The following is a 20,032-nucleotide window of genomic DNA, read 5'->3' on the forward strand; positions in this document are numbered from 1 at the left end:
GTCCATCTATTTTCTAACACAATCAATTAAAATACTTTTCAAGTATGTCATAAATGTCCAAATTGCTTTTGGGGCCACAGTACATAGTCATAGGCTGTTAGATCTACAAGAGTTTGACTGTTGATTCTTGTTGGGAGGTGTAACTGACTGCATTTTAATTGCCCCAGGAATTGTCTGCTGCCCAGGATCATTGACGCGAAATACCTGGACATCATGGACGCACAGCACATGTAAACACACGCACATTGCACCTCCAACAAAAGGACTCTGGGAATTGTATTTCTGAAATGCAAAACTCTGGGAGGAAAAACAGACTGATTCTAGTGTTGAACAGCAGGCATTCTGGTGAAGCACTGAAAATGAGAGAGAGAGAGAGAAAGAGAGAGAGAGAGAGAGACTGAGCGACAAAGAGAGAGATTAATATAGATAATAATTAAGGCAGACTGTACTCCTGTCTGACTGTTTGACCTCTGACTTCGGTCAGTCATCGCTTCTCTCATGTTTTTCCCATGCCAAAGCTTCTCTGTTTGGTTTGTTCTGATGCACCTGTGCAGCATAACATGGACCAAGCAATTGATTTCTGAAACCATCACACAAATACACATACAAACGCACGTGTAGTGGAGTCAAGTTGTCGAGTCACGCTGATGTTAAACGACCGCGTTGACTGTTTGACTCTTCTCACTGTCTTTCTGATGCCGCATGACAGGTCACTGAACAAGAGAGTGGAGTGGATCTATCTGTAGCAATACCTCCTTGATGCTGACCACTCACACACGCAAAACAAACCAGCTAAACCTCTTTGTATCCTGTCCTCTCATCAGTTCATACATTAAGTGAAGTCAGACTGTGGGTATCATAGACATTCCAGTGCATCGCAGGGCGCATCATTGCTAATAAGTACTGATAAAGTCAGCACAGACCAAAAGAACACATGCACCCTGCTTGAATACTGTGTCTCATAGCAATACAGTGTTATAGAATATAAATATTTTAGATATTTCTAAGAGAGACATTTCTTTTGAGGTTGATATATTTCTAGTTTGGATACATGGTGACATATTCAGAATGTAACGTTAGCGACGATGCTTCAGGGATACGGGTTGCCGCGTCCAGATTAAAGTCAAGGAAGAGCTATTTCCCACAGACCTTACTCAACTGCGGAATGAACATATTGCCATTTAAGCTTTGCACATTACAGAACACCACAACTGTCTGCGATCTCAAATGTAACCAAACAAGCACACACACAAACATATAAACAAATACCTATAGGCATGTGCTTATAAACAGACTAGCATGCTGGCTCACATGCACTCAATTCTGGCCCTACTTCACACCGGATATGGTGGAATTAATAAAGCATGGCTTTTATAAGACACCAAAAGTTTAAATTTTTTTTACAATTCAAAACAGAAAAGGCATTTAAAAGTGCTAAATCAAGAGGGATCATCAAGGAATGTCTTAGAAGTGCTGGTTTTTGTACACAAACATACAGCCTTTTCAAAATGTGTCCAAAATCTGGACAGCTAACAGGCTCTTCACAGTTGACTTCAATACGTGATCTCTCTTGATTTGTTATAGTAATATAACCATTTTTAAGTGTTCAAAATTGTATCTTGAAGTAACTGACTGTTTTAAACGTCATCACATTCCCTTTTCCAGCATTGCTGAATCATACTCAAATCCTAAAGTACCCAAACAAAGCTCTTAGAACTGTGCTACTAATACTGAGAGAGACAGACAGAGAGAGAAAAGAGAGAGAGAGAAAGACCCAGACAGAGGGAGAGAAAAGAGAGACAAAGAGATTAAGTGACAGAGAGAAAGAGTCAGGCCCCAGATGATAGGGAGTATATTGAGAGAGTATATTGTCGAACTGAATTTCTCTATGCTTGGAGCACTGCAGGGTTTTGTAATTTTCCTGCCTGCTTTAACAAACTGAACCTGCAGTTAGTTATAGAGCTAATTCTGGGTTTAATCAAGGCGGGAAAAACACTTAACAAATTGGCGCTGTGAGCATACAGAAATCCAAGCTGAATGGTATAGAGGTGAGCTAAGTGCCCTAAAATAGGGAGTTTGTACCCCTTTGCTGCAGTGACAGCCTCTGCTCTAAGGCTTTGCACTAGATGTTTGAAAGATTGCTGAGAGGATTTGATTGCATTCAGTTACAAGAGCATTACTGAGATCAGGTACAAATGTCAGACAATTAGTTCTTGGAATGTGCTTTATCATGGTCACAGTTTATCTGGATAGCCCCCAATAGATTATCTATACAGTGGTGCTTAAAAGTTTATGAACCCTTTGGAATTTTCTGTATTTCTGCATAAATATGACCTAAAACATCATCAGATTTTCACACAAGTCCTAAAAGTAGATAAAGAGAACCCAGGAACCCACATGACACAAAAATATTATACTTGGTCATTTGTTTAATGTTTAATGATCCAATATTACATATTTGTGAGTGGCACAAGTATGTGAACCTTTGCTTTCAGTATCTGATGTGACCCCCCTGTGCAGCAATAACTGCAACTAAACATTTCCGGTAACTGTTGATCAGTCCTGCACACCAGCTTGGAGGAATTTTAGCCCATTCCTCCATACAGAATAGCTTCAACTCTGGAATGTTTGTGGGTTTCCTCAAATTAACTGCTCGCTTCAGGTCCTTCCACAACATTTCAATATTTCGATGGGATCCTGCTTTTAGGACTTGTGTGAAAATCTGATGATGTTTTAGATCATATTTATGCAGAAATATAGAAAATGCTAAAGGGTTCACAAACTTTCAAGCACCGTTGTATATTATTAATAGATTATTTGTAGGTTCTCAACAGCTTTAAGCTTGACTTTAGAATAAGTATCAAGGAGAGGTTTAGGTTTAGGTTGTGGTTAAAATTAAGGGTAGGGTTATGATTTAGAGCCAGGTTTTAATGAGGATCTACAAAGCATCTGCAGTAAGCTATTCAAATAATTTATTACTTCACTTCAGAGAACGACTTCACAGTCCAGTGCTTGGGGGTTTTAGAGCCCCTCTAGCTGATGCTTGCCATTGGGCATGTGTTGTTGTTCTAGAGAGTCCTATTCTACTGGTCAATGCTTTTCTGTGGAGATTACACAAGCTGTGTGTGCACAACTGAACACCTGTTTCAGCAGTGGGTGCACCTTAAAATAACTGGATTCACTAATTAGAAGGGGTGTCTGGATACTTTTGGACCTACGTTGTAAGTTAAAAAGGAGGAAATCGAAAGAGAATGCTAAACAGTGGTAAAAAAAACATAGTGAATAGAGGCATACGGCTGCACCAAGTGCAGAAACCAGGGCAAAAAAGGCGACTAGAATTTGAATGATCTAAGCTTTAAGCTGACATGAGAGAAAGAGAGTGGTATCCAATTTTTTTTCTTGTTGTTGATGTTTTAGTCAATTAGTTTCTCAAAGCTGCACTACTCAGTGAGTATCATTCCCACCTCTCTCTTTCCTCTCTCTTTATCTCCCCTGAAACTGTGACAGTATCATAAGTAGTTCTGGAGCTGTGCCCTCTGGTGTAAAAAAAAAAAAAAAAAAAAAGAACAAAAAAGAAAAAAAAAACAACCTCCAACCTGTACATCATTGGACTTCTCTCTCAGTATTTGACTGTAATATTGAAGTATTCAGCTTTATTTTGTTATTCTTCTTACCTGGATTGGATATGTTGACAGTTATGTTCTGTGCTGGTTTAATATTGTTTCAAAAAAAATTTCTTCTTCTAATAATGAATGTATAATGTGTAGATTTTTATATAACACATACAAATTCATTGTCAAAATAATTTTGTCAAGCAGATAAGCTAAATTTGTAAACTGCAATATGTAAAAATAAGATAAATGTTTATCAGAAGGACTGTGTGATTTTGAAAAGAGTAACGCTATACACTGAAAACTAGATCATTTCAAGCTGGTTGCCAAATAAAGAGTTATATTGATACTTGTCTGTTTTTTATCAGTGTTACTTGTAGATGGTAATATGTTTTGCACTTCTCTTACGACTTTTTAAATGCTTAAAAAATATTTTAAACTTCTAGGTTATTATTCAGGACACAGGCAGCGTTTTAACATTTTAAATGTGATTTTCATTAGTGAGTGTCACGATGCGATTCATTTTATAATTCACAGTATTTTATGTGTTGGCAATGTCCTAAAATTCTTTTACAGATTCTCCTGATTTTATTATATACTGCTCAAAAAATAAAGGGAACACTTAAACAACACAATATAACTCCAAGTAAATCAAACTTCAGTGAAATCAAACTGTCCACTTAGGAAGCAACACTGATTGATAATCAATTTCACAGCTGTTGTGCAAATGGAATAGACAACAGGTGGAAATTATTGGCAATTAGCAAGACACAGTCAATAAAGGAGTGGTTCTGCAGGTGGGGACCACAGACCACTTCTCAGTACCTTTCTGCTTTCTGGCTGATGTTTTGGTCACTTGAGATGGACTCTACAACCCACACAAGTGGCTCAGGTAGTGCAGCTCATCCAGGATGGCACATCAATGCGAGCTGTGGCAAGAAGGTTTGCTGTGTCTGTGAGCGTAGTGTCCAGAAGCTGGAGGCGCTACCAGGAGACAGGCCAGTACACCAGGAGACGTGGAGGAGGCCATAGGAGGGCAACAACCCAGCAGCAGGACCACTACCTCCGCCTTTGTGCAAGGAGGAACAGGAGGAGCACTGCCAGAGCCCTGCAAAATGACCTCCAGCAGGCCACAAATGTGCATGTGTCTGCACAAACGGTTAGAAACCGACTGCATGAGGATGGTATGAGGGCCCGACGTGCACAGATGGGGGTTTTGCTCATAGACCAACACCATGCAGGACGCTTGGCATTTGCCAGAGAACACCAGGACTGGCAAATTCACCACCTGCGCCCTGTGCTCTTCACAGATGAAAGCAGGTTCACACTGAGCACATGTGACAGACATGACTGAGCCGTGAGATGCCGTGGAGAGCGATCTGCTGCCTGCAACATTCTTCAGCATGACCGGTTTGGCAGTGGGTTAGTAATGGTGTGGGGTGGCATTTCTTTGGAGGACTGCACAGCCTTCCATGTGCCAGAGGTAGCCTGACTGCCATTAGGTACCAAGATGAGATCCTCAGACCCCTTGTGAGACCATATGCTGGTGCAGTTGGCCCTGGGTTCCTCCTAATGCAGGACAGTGCTAGACCTCATCTGACTGGAGTGTGTCAGCAGTTCCTGCAAGATGAAGGCATTGAAGCTATGAACTGGCCCGCCTGTTCCCCAGACCTGAATCTGATTGAGCACATCTGGGACATCATGTCTCACTCCATCCACCAACACCACGTTGCACCACAGACTGTCCAGGAGTTGGCAGATGCTTTAGTCCAGGTCTGGGAGGAGATCCCTCAGGAGACCATCCACCACCTCATCAGGAGCATGCCCAGGCGTTGTAGGGAGGTCATACAGGCACGTGGAGGCCACACACAATACTGAGCCTCATTTTGACTTGTTTTAAGGACATCACATCAAAGTTGGATCAGCCTGTAGTGTGTTTTTCCACTTTAATTTTGTGTGTGACTCCAAATCCAGGCCTCCATTGCTTAATAAATTTGATTTCGATTTGTTTTTTTTGTTTTTTTTTTGTCAGCACATTCAACTTTGTACAGAACAAAGTATTAAATGAGTATTTCATTCATTCAGATCTAGGATGTTATTTGAGTGTTCCCTTTATTTTTTTAGCAGTGTAAACAGATTGGCTTGGGGAGGAAAATTAGATTTAAAGATTTAAAAATGGATTATTTCAAGGCAGATGGGCAGCACAGTGGCACAGTGGGTAGCAAGAGAGGCCTGAGTTTGATTCCCTGGCTGGGGGACCAAGGTCCTTACTGTGGAGCTTGCATGTTGTCCCCATGTGTGTGTAGGACATGCAGTCAGACAAGTTGGAGATGCTGCATTGCACCTAGGGGTGTGTGTGTGTGAATGTTCATATCTATGTGTCTGCCTTGTGATGGACTGGCGACCTGTCTAGGGTGCTTGCTGCCTTCTGCCCAATGAATGTGGCATAGAAGATGGATTTCAACAGCAAAAAATATGATACTGAGCAAAACCTAGAGAGCACTTTTTATTTATGAAATGTCCAGTCAAAGCTGTTAAGTTGTTCATTTCTCAGGATATTTTTATGAGGATAGAAGAGAATCCACTTACACAAGGAAGTGAAAAAGTCAAAAGACAAGAAAGAAAAACTGATGATTGAATGTGACTCCTAACAACCATGTATGACCAGGTAGACCACCCACATGGTGAGCATCAGATAAACAACCTTGAAAGCTTTCATCTTTTAGAAAGAGGATAAAATCACTCCACTCTTGCTTCAGATTTCAAAAGAATCCAGAGGTGTTTATCCATCGTTCCACTGTGAGAAGACAACTCAACACTATGAGTCTGAAAGGATGTGTAGATGTCAAGAAGTCCTCACTGAGAAACAGACAAAAAATAAGACATCCAGACCTCAACATCACTATTTTTTAGGGACTAATTGGATTGTGAGAAGCAGAAAAAGCAACCAACTTTGCAGACTGAACTTCAAAACTGAAAGGAAATCTTCCAAAAAGAATGGGAGCTGATTTTTCATATTAGTTGTTAAGACTTCTGTGTTATTTTCTGTTAAATATGTTTTAACTGAGGGGTGAAGGGTGGTCTCTGACATTTGAAAAGTACTGCAAATAGAATGCAGACAGTGACTTCCATGCAAGTTGGCAAATGAGACCCAGAAGAGACACCGTAATGAACGTTAACCATTTTTTGATTATTTTGAAACTGCACTGAAACCGTTTATTAGAACCTGTGTTGGGTCCTTAGCTGCATCTAGGAACATGAACAGTTGTGATCATCCTGCAATCACGTTGTGTTTGTTCTTTCATGAACTTGGGTACATTTTCTATATCAACGGCAACTTAATGTGTAATTCTCAAACATGGTATTCTTTGTCTTACTTATTTTATTAATCCACTCATTCATCCCCCTTCCATGCCCTTCAAATCACACTGGTCTTAGTATTTTTATGCGGGTCGCGTTGAGAGATGAAGTAGGACCTCTAGTGGCGGTGACGAGCATTAACCCAATTCTGCTCGCAGCTCTGCTTTTCGTCCTATTGGCTCCACAGCACGTCCATCAAAGTGAACTACTAAGGAAAGCGCCTGCGCGTTTTATGTTAACTCGAGATATTTATTTTCGCCACCTGGATTTAACGTACGAGCCGGTTAGGTTTTGACAGCCGTATAAATAAGGCTTTAAAAACAAACCTTCCCAGAGACAAGGCGGTGTTTGCCCTGGGCTACGTGTGTGTGTGTCTCCTCTTGCTGAAGGGCTGGGTGGGTGATGAGGGTGCAGAGGTGGGCCGAGCTCAGTCTGAAAGCTCCGTTTCTGGTGTCTCTGTGTGGAAAGCGGCGGCCCTCCTCTTCACATCCACAGCCCTGGAGACACGTGTGTGGGTTCCGCAGTCGCAGCTCCAGCGCGGTGATGGCAGAAGAGGCGAAGAAACTGGCGGCGTACGCTGCTGTGGACAACCACATACAGGTGAGCCTGCTTAGCTGCGTGTATGAGCGAAAGGACAGTCTGCTTGATCACAGCACGAAGACTACTGAAGTGTTCACTGTGTTTATTCCTGTCCAGTTTACCCCTCAGACCATCTATGGAGCACAGTAGCATTTCAGGATGCGTAAATATCTGCATCAACATTAGCATACTTCTTCTTCTACTTCTTCTGCCTTCACTTTTATCGTGGATAGCTAGCGAGTAGCCACCCCAGTTCCCCAGCAACGTTAACGGGTGACTCGAGTTTGACTTGAGCTTAAGCAGTAACGTTAACGTAACGCCAGCCACTCACTTTTAAATTAGCCTAAAGTTAACGTCAACTGAATTCGTTCTTTAGTTATCTACTGAAACCTTTGCTTAACTGCTGATTTTTTCCACTACTTTCCAGCCGTCCAGCTGCCGTTAAACTCGCCATAAACACGTGAAAAGCGCGAAGCTGAAGTCTGCTTAGTGTTCGAATTTACCCGTTCCACCTTAAATGATACCGCGGTTATATTCAGGCACCCGAGGCTCCGGACTGTAATTGCGGCACCGTTTAAGGTGGAACGGGAAAAGTCGAACAAGAATCCGGCCAGTAGGAAACCAAACTCAGCCTGGTTGAAAAGGCAGGTTTAGCTAATGTTAGCTAGCAGGCTATCGCGTCGGTCGTATAACGTTGGCTAGCTAAAGTGCTTCAGGATCACCTGTTAACCTTGTAAGAAAAAGTTAATGACTTAACGCTAATAATGCTAACTAATTTTAAACTATGTGCGGTTAACGCTTTTTGAAAAGAGCTTAATCTCCACCTTTGTGAAACAGTACTGTAATGTTGCTGTAGAAATATAAAATAATTTTGTTTCATTTAATTTGAACTAACTTAATTTAGCTAGGTTAGCTAACCTACCTTACCGAAAAAATCTGTTGCAGCAAAAACGGCAAGAAACTACGAGCTCCCTTCAGTGCTGTAGCTACAGTAATAACGTTATTTCTGTAACGGTTTCTATTATTATCGCCTCTGTGTAGGATGCCTGAGAGGTTAATATGGTTTTGCACTAGTTTATAATATTTATATACTGTCTTGTAGTAAACTAGGTACTGGGGTGGGCAATATGGTATAATATCACGATACTTCAGGACATTTTCACGATATGCCTCACGAGCTTTATTTTCTTGGGATTTAATAAGTTGGAACAGACAAACTAGAGCCTGCAGACCACATATAAGAATACAATATTATTATTATTATTATTATTATTATTTTGGGGCAGTCATGGGCTGAAGGTTAGGGAACCAGCCTTGTGACCGGAAGGTCACCGGTTCGATCCCCAGAGCCAACAGCACATGACTGAGGTGTCCTTGAGCAAGACACCTAACCCCCAACTGCTCCCCAGGTGCTGCAGATTGGGCTGCGCAACGCTCCGGATAAGTGTGCTCATTGCCCCCTAGTGTGTGTGTGTGTGTGTGTGTGTGTGTGTGTGTGTGTGTGTGTGTGTGCGCGCGCGCTCACTAGAGTGTATGTTGTTTCACTTCACGGATGGGTTAAATGCGGAGGTGAAATTTCCATGTTGTGGGACTAATAAGGGTCACTTTATTATGATTATTATTATCATTATTATTGTTATTATTATGTATAATAATCATGCAACTATAATGGCTTTTATTCTATGTTTTCCAAGATTCACTGTAATAATTCCAATGAAACAGGCCTGATCATGCTCACATTGTGCTGATGTCCACAGTATGCTTGGAAAAACTTACCATGATAAACTGTCAAAATGTCCACCCCTGCTATGAATTTTTAGTACTTTTCTGAAATCACCATCAGCTTTTTATATGAATTGTGTTTAAAGATGAGTTGTACTGATTTTCATATCGTATCGGGTGATTAGTTAAACATAAGACATATGTTTAGATTTGGGTAACATTTCAAATAAATAGTTGTTGTATTTATTTCCATGTTGTGGGACTAATAAGGGTCACTTTACTATTATTCTATTATTATTTATTATTATATTCTGGGGCAGAACTTTTAGGACGACACTTGGTTACTCTACCAAAATCTGTACATTTTATTTATTATACAGCATTTATTGCCCTACTGAAAGTTATTTCTCTGCAATGCAAATCCGGGTAAATCTTTCTATAGCAGCATCAGCAGACATGTAGATGAAACTGTTGGATATTTGCATTGATTCATGATCTCCACATTGTTGCATGCCTGTTTGTGTTAGTTTTTTTGTTTGAATTGTGTAAGAGTGGATAGGGATGCTTTCAAATAATGCACAGATAAAATCTGAATCTTCAGGAACATCCCTGACAGTAGTGCTGCTCTTCTCTCTCCAACAGAATAACCAGGTGGTCGGAGTGGGAAGTGGCTCCACTATTGTCTATGCTGTGGACAGGCTGGGTAAGCTTTACTGCAAGTGTGTAAGAGTTAATAGGCTCTTATGTGAAGGTAAATACTGTAATTCTTCATGTTGCAGCTGAGAGAGTAAGGCAGGAGAAGCTGAACATTGTATGTGTTCCCACGTCCTTCCAGGTAAGTGTGTGTGTGAGGGTGTTCCTCAGAAGCAGATGCTAGCATTGATCTGTCTGATAATAGTGATGAAGAGGGCGATGTTCTGTCTGTTCTTTTCATCAGGCTCGTCAGCTGATCCTCAAGCACGGTCTCTCTCTGTCTGATCTAGACAGGCACCCAGAGGTCGGTTAATCATAACACAGGATTGTCAGCATTTAGATTAAATTTCTTGATTCTGGTTCTTTATTTGATTCCATATGTGGTTTTTGAGTATATCTGCTATCTCCTTTGTCAGAGCATAAGAAAATCTTTTCATTCTTACATACGTTTAAAAAAAAACATTTTATCTCCCATTTCAAACGTGTGCACCAAAAAAGGTCCCAAAATGTGGAGTTTAGATGTTGAGATTGGGATTGAGTAACATTGTTGCACACCCTCAAGTGCCAGCCACATTCCTATATACCAGCCTGCATTTAGACACAACAGCAAATTGCTATGAATGTAGAAAAGTGCTTCAAAATGTTTGATGTGCAAATGAGAAAATGACTTGTCTGTGTGTTGTCTGTTAGCTGGACGTAGCAATTGATGGAGCTGACGAGGTGGATGCTTCGCTCACTCTTATTAAGGGAGGCGGGTAAGGACGAGACCATCTGTTAGCCAAGTATATACTTGTTCAATTCAACGTGTGATCTTTGCTAAGTGCATTTTTTAGGGATGCGCCAAAAATGAATTTCTAAATGAACATCTGAAACACACTAGTACATTTCCAGCACTTTCTCTTAGCCATGTCAAATAACAGGAATCAAATGAAGCACTACATTGAAAGTAAGAGGCAACTAGTGACTAAGCACAATGAGTTGAGCTTAATTATTTTAGGACATTTTCATGCAGGTGTAGCAGCAGCATTCAAATGCAAGTGCTCTTACCTGACTAATGTTACATTTAACACATCAGCCAAACTAAAAATGATAAATTGGCCAATCTGCTGATTCTCTTGGCTTTTTATGATTGTGCATTCCTATTTTTTGTCATTATGTTGATTGTCCTGTTCATTTAAAAATTCTTAAAGTAATTGTCATTTACCCAGTTTCCCCCTTATTTCAAATAAAGTTGATCAGCCAAGACATGTTTGTGGTCAAAGGTTTGATTCTTTAGTTTTGCATTGGAAGGCCCTGGATAATGTAGCTAATAAGTAATGGAAGTTCACCAGTTAACATTGTTCAAACTGCTTGCCTAAATCATCACAAACTTGCCTCAAACTCTGAGGTTTTTAAATGTCTGGGGTCCAAGAACTTTCTTTACACTCTCAGAAATAAAGGTATGAAGCTGTCACTGGGGCAGTGCCCTCTTGTCACGTTTATATTTAGTCAGGGAACATAATTGTACCATAATCCATAGAAATGATATTTTCTTGACTCCACACACCCTGTCTCATCTCCAGGGTTTTTTTATTTTATTGTATTTTTCACCTGAGAAAAACCTATCCAAGATAAACTGGTGAACATTAAAACTTTTTTTACATTGTACTTTGATAAACGAAAAATGTACCTGCACAATACCTTTATTTCTAACAGTGTATCTTTGCCATAATACAGCACAAAAACATGGTTCAAAGAGTCTGCTCTTTCGAATCAGCCTTATTGTGAGATCCAGTCTCACATCTGGAGTTATGAAGCTGTAAATAGGGGTTGAGAAACATGTCATCTGCGTCTCACCGTGTGTAACTGGTGGATTTTTGTCCAATGAATGCTCAAATCACTATGGATTTAGCCCTCATGTTGGAAACCCTTAATTCAATTGATATCAGACACATGAAATGGTGTGCGAATAGTTTACAGCTGCTCAACGTAGCAGGGAAGATAACCGTGGATTTTCATGTGACACATATAAGTATCCTGTTATGCCCTATCAAATAGATGCGGTGTGACATAATGTTATCTTTAAAAATGGACACAGTTCAGGCCTCAGGGTTGCTGCTACTGCTGTTTCTAGATGTCAGTTTTTGTCTTGGCTGATCAACATTTAAGTTTGTTTTTATTCATTTAATTTGTTTGCTGAAGTACAATTTTAAAGGAGTAGTATCATTTTATAACATTTGTTTAAAGCTCCACTATAAGTTGTTTTTATTATTAATTTTATCATTAAAAATAAAAGAAGTAGTGTTACTCAGTCAGGAGAGAAAACACACACTACAATATGCCATCTTTGCACTTCAGACACCAGAAATAATTTAAAAGTCTAAGGTGGATTTTGCAGAAGTTTTTCGGACCACGTCATACGTCTTTACATGTTAACACCACACACACGGGCTCAAAAGAAGGTCTGGCTCAATCTCTGATGCAAAATCACCATTATGCTGATAAAGATATGATGATATAGAAGATAATTCACTTACCAAGGTTTGATTGAGCTCTCTTTGAAAGCTCATTGATCCGCTCCGGGCAGGAGTCTGAAACGCAGAACAGAAATGTTCTTCCACTAGAGAGATCCTCAAATTGTACATAGTGTAGCTTTAAATCAAAAGCATGTGAAAGTTTTGTTCTTTATAAAAAATTTTTTTTGTTGTTTTTCATCTCTCACCACCACTTCAGAGGATGCTTGACTCAGGAGAAAATTGTAGCTGGCTGTGCAAAACACTTCATTGTCATTGCTGATTACAGGTAAACAAGAGTCTCTGTCTGTCTGTCTGTCTGTCTGTCTGTCTGTCTGTCTGTCTGTCTGTCTGTCTGTCTGTCTGTCTGTCTGTCTGTCTGTCTGTCTGTCTGTCTGTCTGTCTGTCTGTCTGTCTGTCTGTCTGTCTGTCTGTCTGTCTGTCTGTCTGTCTGTCTGTGGAGAAATGCAGTGGAAATTGACAGGTCCTGTGTTTTGAATGCTGATCAATACACTGTATCAGGCTTGCTGTCAGTGTTGCTTAGTGACTAAGAAACAGGGTTACATTGCATGCTTTATCCACATCCACACACATTAGCGCTAAGCAGTGTGTGACGGGTGTTTTCTTGTGGGGACAGGAAGGACTCAAAGGCGCTGGGGCAGCAGTGGAAGAAAGGTGTGCCAGTTGAAGTGATCCCCATAGCCTATGTGCCTGTGTCCAGGGCAATCGCCCGCCGCTTCGGAGGAGAAGCTGTGCTGAGAATGGCCGTCAGTAAAGCGGTGAGAGAGCACATCTACCAATGCTAATTAATTCCACTGATGGCCTTTGGAATGAGAACAGGAGGGGGAAATCCTACTGTGATCAGCTGTGTACACAGACTGGGGCTGATTGATTGGAAGACGATCAGAGAGTGAATCGCTGTCCATGCAGCTTTAAGGGAGAGAGGTGGTGCACTCTCTGGTGGTACAGCTTGACTTTTTGCGCCTTGACACAAGGACTGCCGTGATTAATTGATAGTCAACAATACTTATTATGAAAAAAAATTCATCCGTTTGCATATTAAGGTATGATTAAATTATTTGATTAGTTGCATATTATGTAGGTTATAATTGTGTTGAATTCTATTATTTTGTTAAATTGTGCACTAAAGAGGAATTTTTCTTTTCATTTAAAAACTACATTTTGTTAAGGCTATATAAGTGGGGAAAAAGCTTCATCAAAAAGCAGTTGTTACTTTCAGTAATTCACTAATATTCACAATGTGAATGCTGGACATCAGAGTCACGTGATTTCCATTTGGCTTGCGTTGACCACTGAATGAGAAAGCTACAGTCTCAGAATCAGCTGTAGCACCATACAGTCTGACAACAGTACAGACTGCAACTACAGATGCTCTAAAGAGTTAAAAATTTACATGTAAACTTTGACAGCACTGTTGCGTATATGTGATTTCAGACAGATTACAGTACAAATCCTATAGGGTTGGGGCTAATATGGCTTCTTTCTTTGTACGATAAGACATTCATAATTAGATTAGATTAGATAATAATTCAGTAATAGTTGATGGGATAATAGATGAATCAATTGTAGAAATAATTTAGTTGCAGGCCTACTTGAAACACTAGGTACCTGGAGTTGTTGTTGCTGAAAGCTCATTGTTAAAAACCAAAAAGCAAATGCTCATTATGTTCTGCTTTTACACAAAAAAGTATTTCACATTGATGGAGCTTGTTTTACAAATTGGAAAGTTGATGTTTAACTCAGCAACTTCTGTAGTTCCCAAAGGGTTATCTGTTGGAGTTTCTCCCCCCCACACTGACCTTGATTCAGACATGTTTTTTTAACCCAGACTCCTAGAACAACTGTGCAGTTTTCACATACTGTTCTGCTCATAAGACTACATACACCTGGTTGAGTTTATAAGATATTTACTTTTTTTTAATGTGAATGATCATACAAAGCATATTTTATTAATAAATTTGCTTTGATTAAGCTAGTCATTGTGAAAGAAATTTGTGTGTATTACATTGATCATGATGATAATTGAAATTACACAGTCAAAACTTTACATAGCCTTTTTGTTTTGGGGCCTCTTTATATGAACGCAAATACAATTGGATCACTGTAAAACTTTATGCATTTGGTGTGTCTGCACTGATGTTAGTTACTAAAATATGAGGAAAGCAAGATAACTTAAAAAAAACAAATCTGAAAATGACATCAAAGTCTGATTAAGCAGTAGACAACCAGAGGTTCTGTGGATATCAAGCTAAGATCAGGTAGCATGAGAGAGATTTCTGAGACAACCACCAGGAAAATTGAGAGATGTAGGAGGAAAAAAAAAAAACCCACAAGCAACTTCTACTCAAATACAGTCTTCTCTGAAACTAAGTGGTATGTCTATTACAGAATCTACAGTAAAGAGATACCTAAACTGATATGAGCTGTAGTTACCAAAAGAAAAATTCTATTATTGTGCAACATTATCGAGTCATTTTGGGGAGAACTCAGATATGCAGTACATGCAGCACAACCAAATAATTTACAGGACCTGGAGGCTTTTTGCCAAGAAGAGTGGGCAGCTTTACCATCTGAGAAAATTAAAGCACTCAGTCACAGCTGTCATAAAAGGCTGTACGCAATCACTGCTGTTCAGTAAGGAAATGCATAATATTAAGAACCCAGGATATGTAAACTTTAGACAAAGCTATGGAAACTTCTCTGTTTTCAATTATAAGTATTGATATAATATTTGGACATTTCTGTGATAATGAATAGTGTCATCTGAGCATCTTTGCTAAATAGAAAGGTGTTTTGGATGATCATGAATTTTTTTAAATCGTAAATATTTTAGATTCAGCCAGGGGTGTGTACATTTTTGAGCAGAACTATATATCTGTCCTGCCATGCTCAGGAATGAGAAGCACTATGTTAATAGATAGTTCTGCCAAAGAAGCTCTGCTGTTATCTGTTCCAAAAGACTGTATGGCTGACAGTGACATTCACCCACTTCCATGAAATGTTTCAGGGCCCTGTGGTGACTGATAACAGCAACTTTATCCTGGACTGGAAATTTGAACATGCTCAGAACTGGAAAGAGGTCAACACTGCCATCAAAATGATCCCAGGTCAGTTCTCCTCTTTGAATCTATCGTGCATGTGGTTTTTAAATGCGTATTCACTTTGACAGACAGCTAGTAGTCAGGTTTCCATCCAAAGGATCTTGAATAACTTCAAAAAGAGATAAGTATGGGAAGTCAGTAAAGGTGTTATGGTATGTATATTCGTTCCAAACCGTCACGGTATGGATGTTACAGTTCGGCACATGCAGTTGTATGAAGAACACGTGGTATGTAACAAGATTGATGAACATAATGTGGAACCAAATTTAATAAGTGCAGGTTCCTCCCGGAAACCTTAAGGTGTGAGCTGTTAGCAGCGGCAGTTGGCAGCTAGTGCCAAATGATACGGTTTATCCAAGGGTTCATAACTGCAGCAGGATCATAACTCCTGATCCCCTTTCACCTGAGTTTGAGGAGTTTGAACAGTGAGCGAGAGCTGAGGAAGGCAATTGTCATGTAAATGAAGAGACGGGATTTGGGAGACTTTTGACAATAACTAATTGTAAGTGCACTCTTTAAATTTCTGTGTGTTGGCTTCCCGAGGTCAGTCTCCCAACTTGTCAGACCAAAGGCCTTTATCACATGCCTCTCGTGAGACAAGAATGATAACCATTAATTGAAAATATATTAAAAACCACTCGTATGAGTAAGCTATGGAAAAGTTATACATTGCAGTGCAGTCCACATGAAATGAGCTGCCAGCTGTAAAATTTGCAACCTTTTTTTTTTTTGTGTACATCCATTTTATTGTTACAAAATATGCAAAAAGGTATGTGGAAACCTATTGTTTTGTCTGTCTGTGTCTGTGTGTATATCTCTAGGTGTGGTAGAGACCGGGCTGTTTGTAGGAATGGCTGAGCGAGTTTACTTTGGGATGGAAGATGGAAGTGTGAAGATCAGAGATCCGCCTGTTAACTGAAAGAGAAAGCTTTTCTCTCCCGCTGCAAAGACCAGCCTGACACCATAAGTGCCGGTGGAGTACATACTCGTGCAGCTCATACAGTGCCGTCTACAGGGAATAACAACAACTCCTGCTGGGAGAGAGACACGCAACCACAACATTTCCTGTTCTCTCACGAAAGCTTTGGGGGGGGGGGTCAATGTTATTTTTCCATTATTTTGTTTTCCTCAGTGTTCACCATACTGTTACTGTCCCTTTGTTGAGCAAATTGAAAGCTGTTAAATCAGCCTTTGCTCTGTTCTGAAGTGCAGCCAGACCAACCAGAGCTGCATTGTCGGACAGGGATTAAGCGTGGTCTTGGACTAAAGTAGTCAGCGGTGGTTGAAAATGCTTTTTGTGTAGGACTAGGCTTAGATTGTGCCCTTAGTGTCTGTCTGCCTTTTGTGATTTTCAACACACGTTATGATTGCTGTCAATTATGCACTTCTCCACGCATGTTCACTTTAAAACCATTGCTGGTTGTAGTTTGACATGTGCCTCATACATCTTTCTGTTGATTTCCTGTTGCCTTCTAATTAAAAACTCAATCATCTTTTTGTTAAATTGAACCAAAGCATGAACGAGATTTGAGATTTGCTAAATATAGAACTAACACTGCGGGTAAATATTGCTAAAAGGTGCACAGATAATTTTTTTTTTTTTTTTGTGCCACTTGGACATAAACTTACATTTATGATATCTTCTAGCATCTAGAATTAATGGATTGCATTGTCAATTTTTTTTTCTCCAAATTTATACCTCAGTTTGTAGTCAGGCTGCTGTTTCACCCATTATCATCTATGTGAACAGTATTTACTTTCATATTAAAATAATTGAATGGGACAGAGTTCTAGTTCTGCTGCCATCATGAATGTAATTTCTGTTCATTTCAGACAGATAATTTCTGCTCAGATGAGGGGTGGGGTTGAGATCAAGTGATTCGGTTCTACTAATTACTATTACCAACATTGCTACCAAAACATTGTGTTCTAATGCAGTTTCTTGAAGAGTAATAGTGTTTTGGATGTTATAGCTTTGATCAGTGCCCAAGAGTGGCTGAAAACAACAGCTCTGGATGCAGTTCCTGGGTTAGTAGCTGTCACTAGATTACAGTAGTGAAACATCAGTCACCCAAGAATCATCAATCAAATCATCAAATCAGCTGAATTTTCACTGTGTGTTTTATATAATGTGCCTATTCACAGGCGGTCGTCAGGGATTTGAAATAGCACTGTAGTTTCTGGTAACCTGGCTCAACTCAGATCTTCAGGTCTTACCTTAGGCCCACTCAGCTTTATGTTAATACAGATGTTTGTCTGACTTGCCTGTGAAGTCACTGTGATTTTTGCATAACGTAATATTAAACACACCAGCTTTATGTTGAAGTTTCTGTACCAGTACTACTGTGACTTTTAGGGTTTCGATTAAGCGAATGGCATCCTAAAACGTTGTAAAGACCAATCTAATTAAAAAGGACCAACCAAGAAAGACTCCATGTGCTATCTTTTTATGTAAACGATCTTCAAGCTTATCAAGTGAACACTTGTTATTCATAAGCGTCTGCTCTATTGGTTCATGTCTTTATCTATAATGAGTTGTTTTCCTCTAATGGCCATAAGAGGGCAGCAAAAGGCTCTGCTGTTAACTGGGATCATGCCTAGACATGACCGTGATCCTGGAGAGTTTAAAGGCGGATTTAAATAGGAATAGGTTTGATACAATATCCCAAATCTTTATGATCTCACATTTTTGGATGCCTCACTTTTTAAATTAAAACAGCCAATATAAGGCAGAAAAAAACAGACATTGTCATTGTGAACTCCTAGTCTATTTAAATGTGGTTGAATGTCACTTAGTGCTTTATTTACGATGCTGTTTTATAGTTTGATGCACTTTTTTTCTGAAATCACTAGTTTAAGTTTAAATGTGTGTGTATCCTGCATATTTACTCAAACCACGTGTCATACGGACTCTTATTTAAACCACGAACATTACATAATTCTTTTCATTTATACTCATCACTGTTTTTAATTGACCTCCAGAGTTATCAGAAGTGAGTAACTGTACTTTTAAACAGTGGCGCTTGTTTTACACGCGCTGCTCATGAATTCCCGCCGGAAAAGGAAACATGAACTTGCTTTGCTCACGACCGAGCGGCCACGTCGCTCTTTCCATCTAGCTGTTTTCTGCTCGCTAGATCCTCAGGCTGATCAGCTCGTCAGATTTACATCCGCCCTTCTTAAACCAGGAGAAAAACTAGCGTGATCGACAGGCTGGAGAAGCAATAGGCAGCTGCCTGTGTCTTTCGCGGCCAACGTGAACGTGCCAATAAAACCGCTTTGAAGCGAGTGAGCCGTTTGATTGGTCGTATCAGTTTTCTCTTTCCACTGATGTGTCTGAAAAGGCTGGACACGCTGCGCTCGCCTTCAGCCTTTCGCTGTCTCTGCCCCTCCTTTGCGGACGTGACTGACGGGAGAGCAGCCAATGACCTTCTCCGTTTGGTGGGCGGGCCACACGCGCAGAGTGACACTCGCTCCACGCAATCAAATTCTGCTTAGTAGACGAGCTGCGCGGATTGATGTGGGTCCACAGCTATCAGAGCGCAGCGCTCTCACACCGCCGGGAGCGTCGGTCCCCGCGCGACCAATGCGTGTTTGGAGACGGGGCGGGCTCGACGTTACCACGGCACGACCAACGGCGCTATAAAGCCAATAACATGGTGCTTCAGCGACTCGTGTTTACGCTGAGAAAAGAGAATCGAAAGTCGCTGGAAATCTTTTGAATCGATTTATTTTGTTTTCGAAATTGCACAGAGGCCTTGTTTTAGAGTAGTTCTTTTAACATTAACTTTGCATTTTTGGTATGGGATTGCCCATCTAACGTACTAGCTGATGTGCCACTTGTCCCAATGGAAAGGGGGCTTCGGTTTGGAATCGCGGGCATATCCCTTGTGCTTCTGTTGATTTTAAAAGGTGTAACGGGGACTTTGCAAACGAGCTCCCTCTCCGGGAGAAATCTGGAGGCCCCGGTGGCGGGAGATGGAGCTGTTATGGAGCGGCTGGAGAGCTCCGGATCCCCGGGTACTGGAACAGGAGACGTGACGGTGGAGGACGAGAGCGGGGCGGCTGGAGGAGAAGGCGAGGAACCCTCTGGAGACAACGACAAAAACTTCCCTCATAACAGACGGTAAAGATTCTTCTTTGTAACCAGTAACACGCCGTGAGCTGCTTAAACACCATGGCGAGTGGTTTTTGTCAGAATGACGGAGCGAAGCTAAACTTCCTGGAAGTTTGCTAGTTAGCGAGCGGAGCTACAGTTAGCGCTCTGACGTTAACGTTAGCCGATGTTGCCTCAGCTCACAACAAATTAACGGTAGCTCAAGTCAGACAAGGCACGTTATAGTGCAAAATAATGTATTACATGACTTAAACGCGTCAGCACTTCATCCCAAATCAACAAAAACGTAATGAAAATGCTGAAGTTAACAGGCTAAGTTCATTTAGCGTGTTTGTC

The 20,032-nt window shown here is 40.5% G+C and overlaps 3 protein-coding genes across 8 annotated transcripts in view; all 3 read left to right on the top strand.

Moving 5' to 3' along the window:
• Positions 1 to 2,396, top strand: part of slc4a11 (solute carrier family 4 member 11) — a 72,282-nt gene extending 69,886 nt beyond the window's left edge. For all 6 annotated transcript variants that reach the window (XM_017690431.2, XM_017690432.2, XM_017690434.2 and 3 more), the window contains one exon: positions 168 to 2,396. In XM_017690431.2, the coding sequence (XP_017545920.1) occupies positions 168 to 234 (67 nt within the window). In that variant the 3' untranslated portion in view covers positions 235 to 2,396. The remainder of the gene's footprint in view (positions 1 to 167) is intronic.
• Positions 2,397 to 7,194: 4,798 nt separating this feature from the next.
• Positions 7,195 to 18,009, top strand: rpia (ribose 5-phosphate isomerase A (ribose 5-phosphate epimerase)). Its single transcript, XM_017690429.2, has 9 exons — positions 7,195 to 7,571; positions 9,915 to 9,975; positions 10,052 to 10,107; positions 10,210 to 10,269; positions 10,656 to 10,720; positions 12,678 to 12,746; positions 13,095 to 13,236; positions 15,486 to 15,585; positions 16,401 to 18,009. The coding sequence occupies exons 1-9, from the start codon at positions 7,374 to 7,376 to the stop codon at positions 16,496 to 16,498; spliced, it is 849 nt and encodes a 282-aa protein (XP_017545918.1). The 5' UTR covers positions 7,195 to 7,373; the 3' UTR covers positions 16,499 to 18,009.
• Positions 18,010 to 19,183: 1,174 nt separating this feature from the next.
• The window catches only part of eif2ak3 (eukaryotic translation initiation factor 2-alpha kinase 3), a 37,113-nt gene continuing 36,264 nt past the window's right edge, over positions 19,184 to 20,032 (top strand). The window contains exon 1 of the mRNA XM_017690428.2: positions 19,184 to 19,705. Coding sequence (XP_017545917.1) covers positions 19,428 to 19,705 — 278 coding nt within the window. The 5' untranslated portion in view covers positions 19,184 to 19,427. The remainder of the gene's footprint in view (positions 19,706 to 20,032) is intronic.

The sequence above is a fragment of the Pygocentrus nattereri genome, chromosome 5 (assembly GCF_015220715.1).
Source record: "Pygocentrus nattereri isolate fPygNat1 chromosome 5, fPygNat1.pri, whole genome shotgun sequence".
NCBI lineage: Eukaryota > Metazoa > Chordata > Actinopteri > Characiformes > Serrasalmidae > Pygocentrus > Pygocentrus nattereri.

Coding starts and splice junctions, on each gene's coding strand:
- rpia (XM_017690429.2), top strand. CDS start 7,374: ATGAGGGTGCAGAGGTGGGCCGAGCTCAGTCTGAAAGCTCCGTTTCTG. Junction 7,572..9,914: donor CTGTGGACAACCACATACAG/GTGAGCCTGCTT, acceptor TCTCTCCAACAG/AATAACCAGGTGGTCGGAGT. Junction 10,108..10,209: donor GTGTTCCCACGTCCTTCCAG/GTAAGTGTGTGT, acceptor TCTTTTCATCAG/GCTCGTCAGCTGATCCTCAA.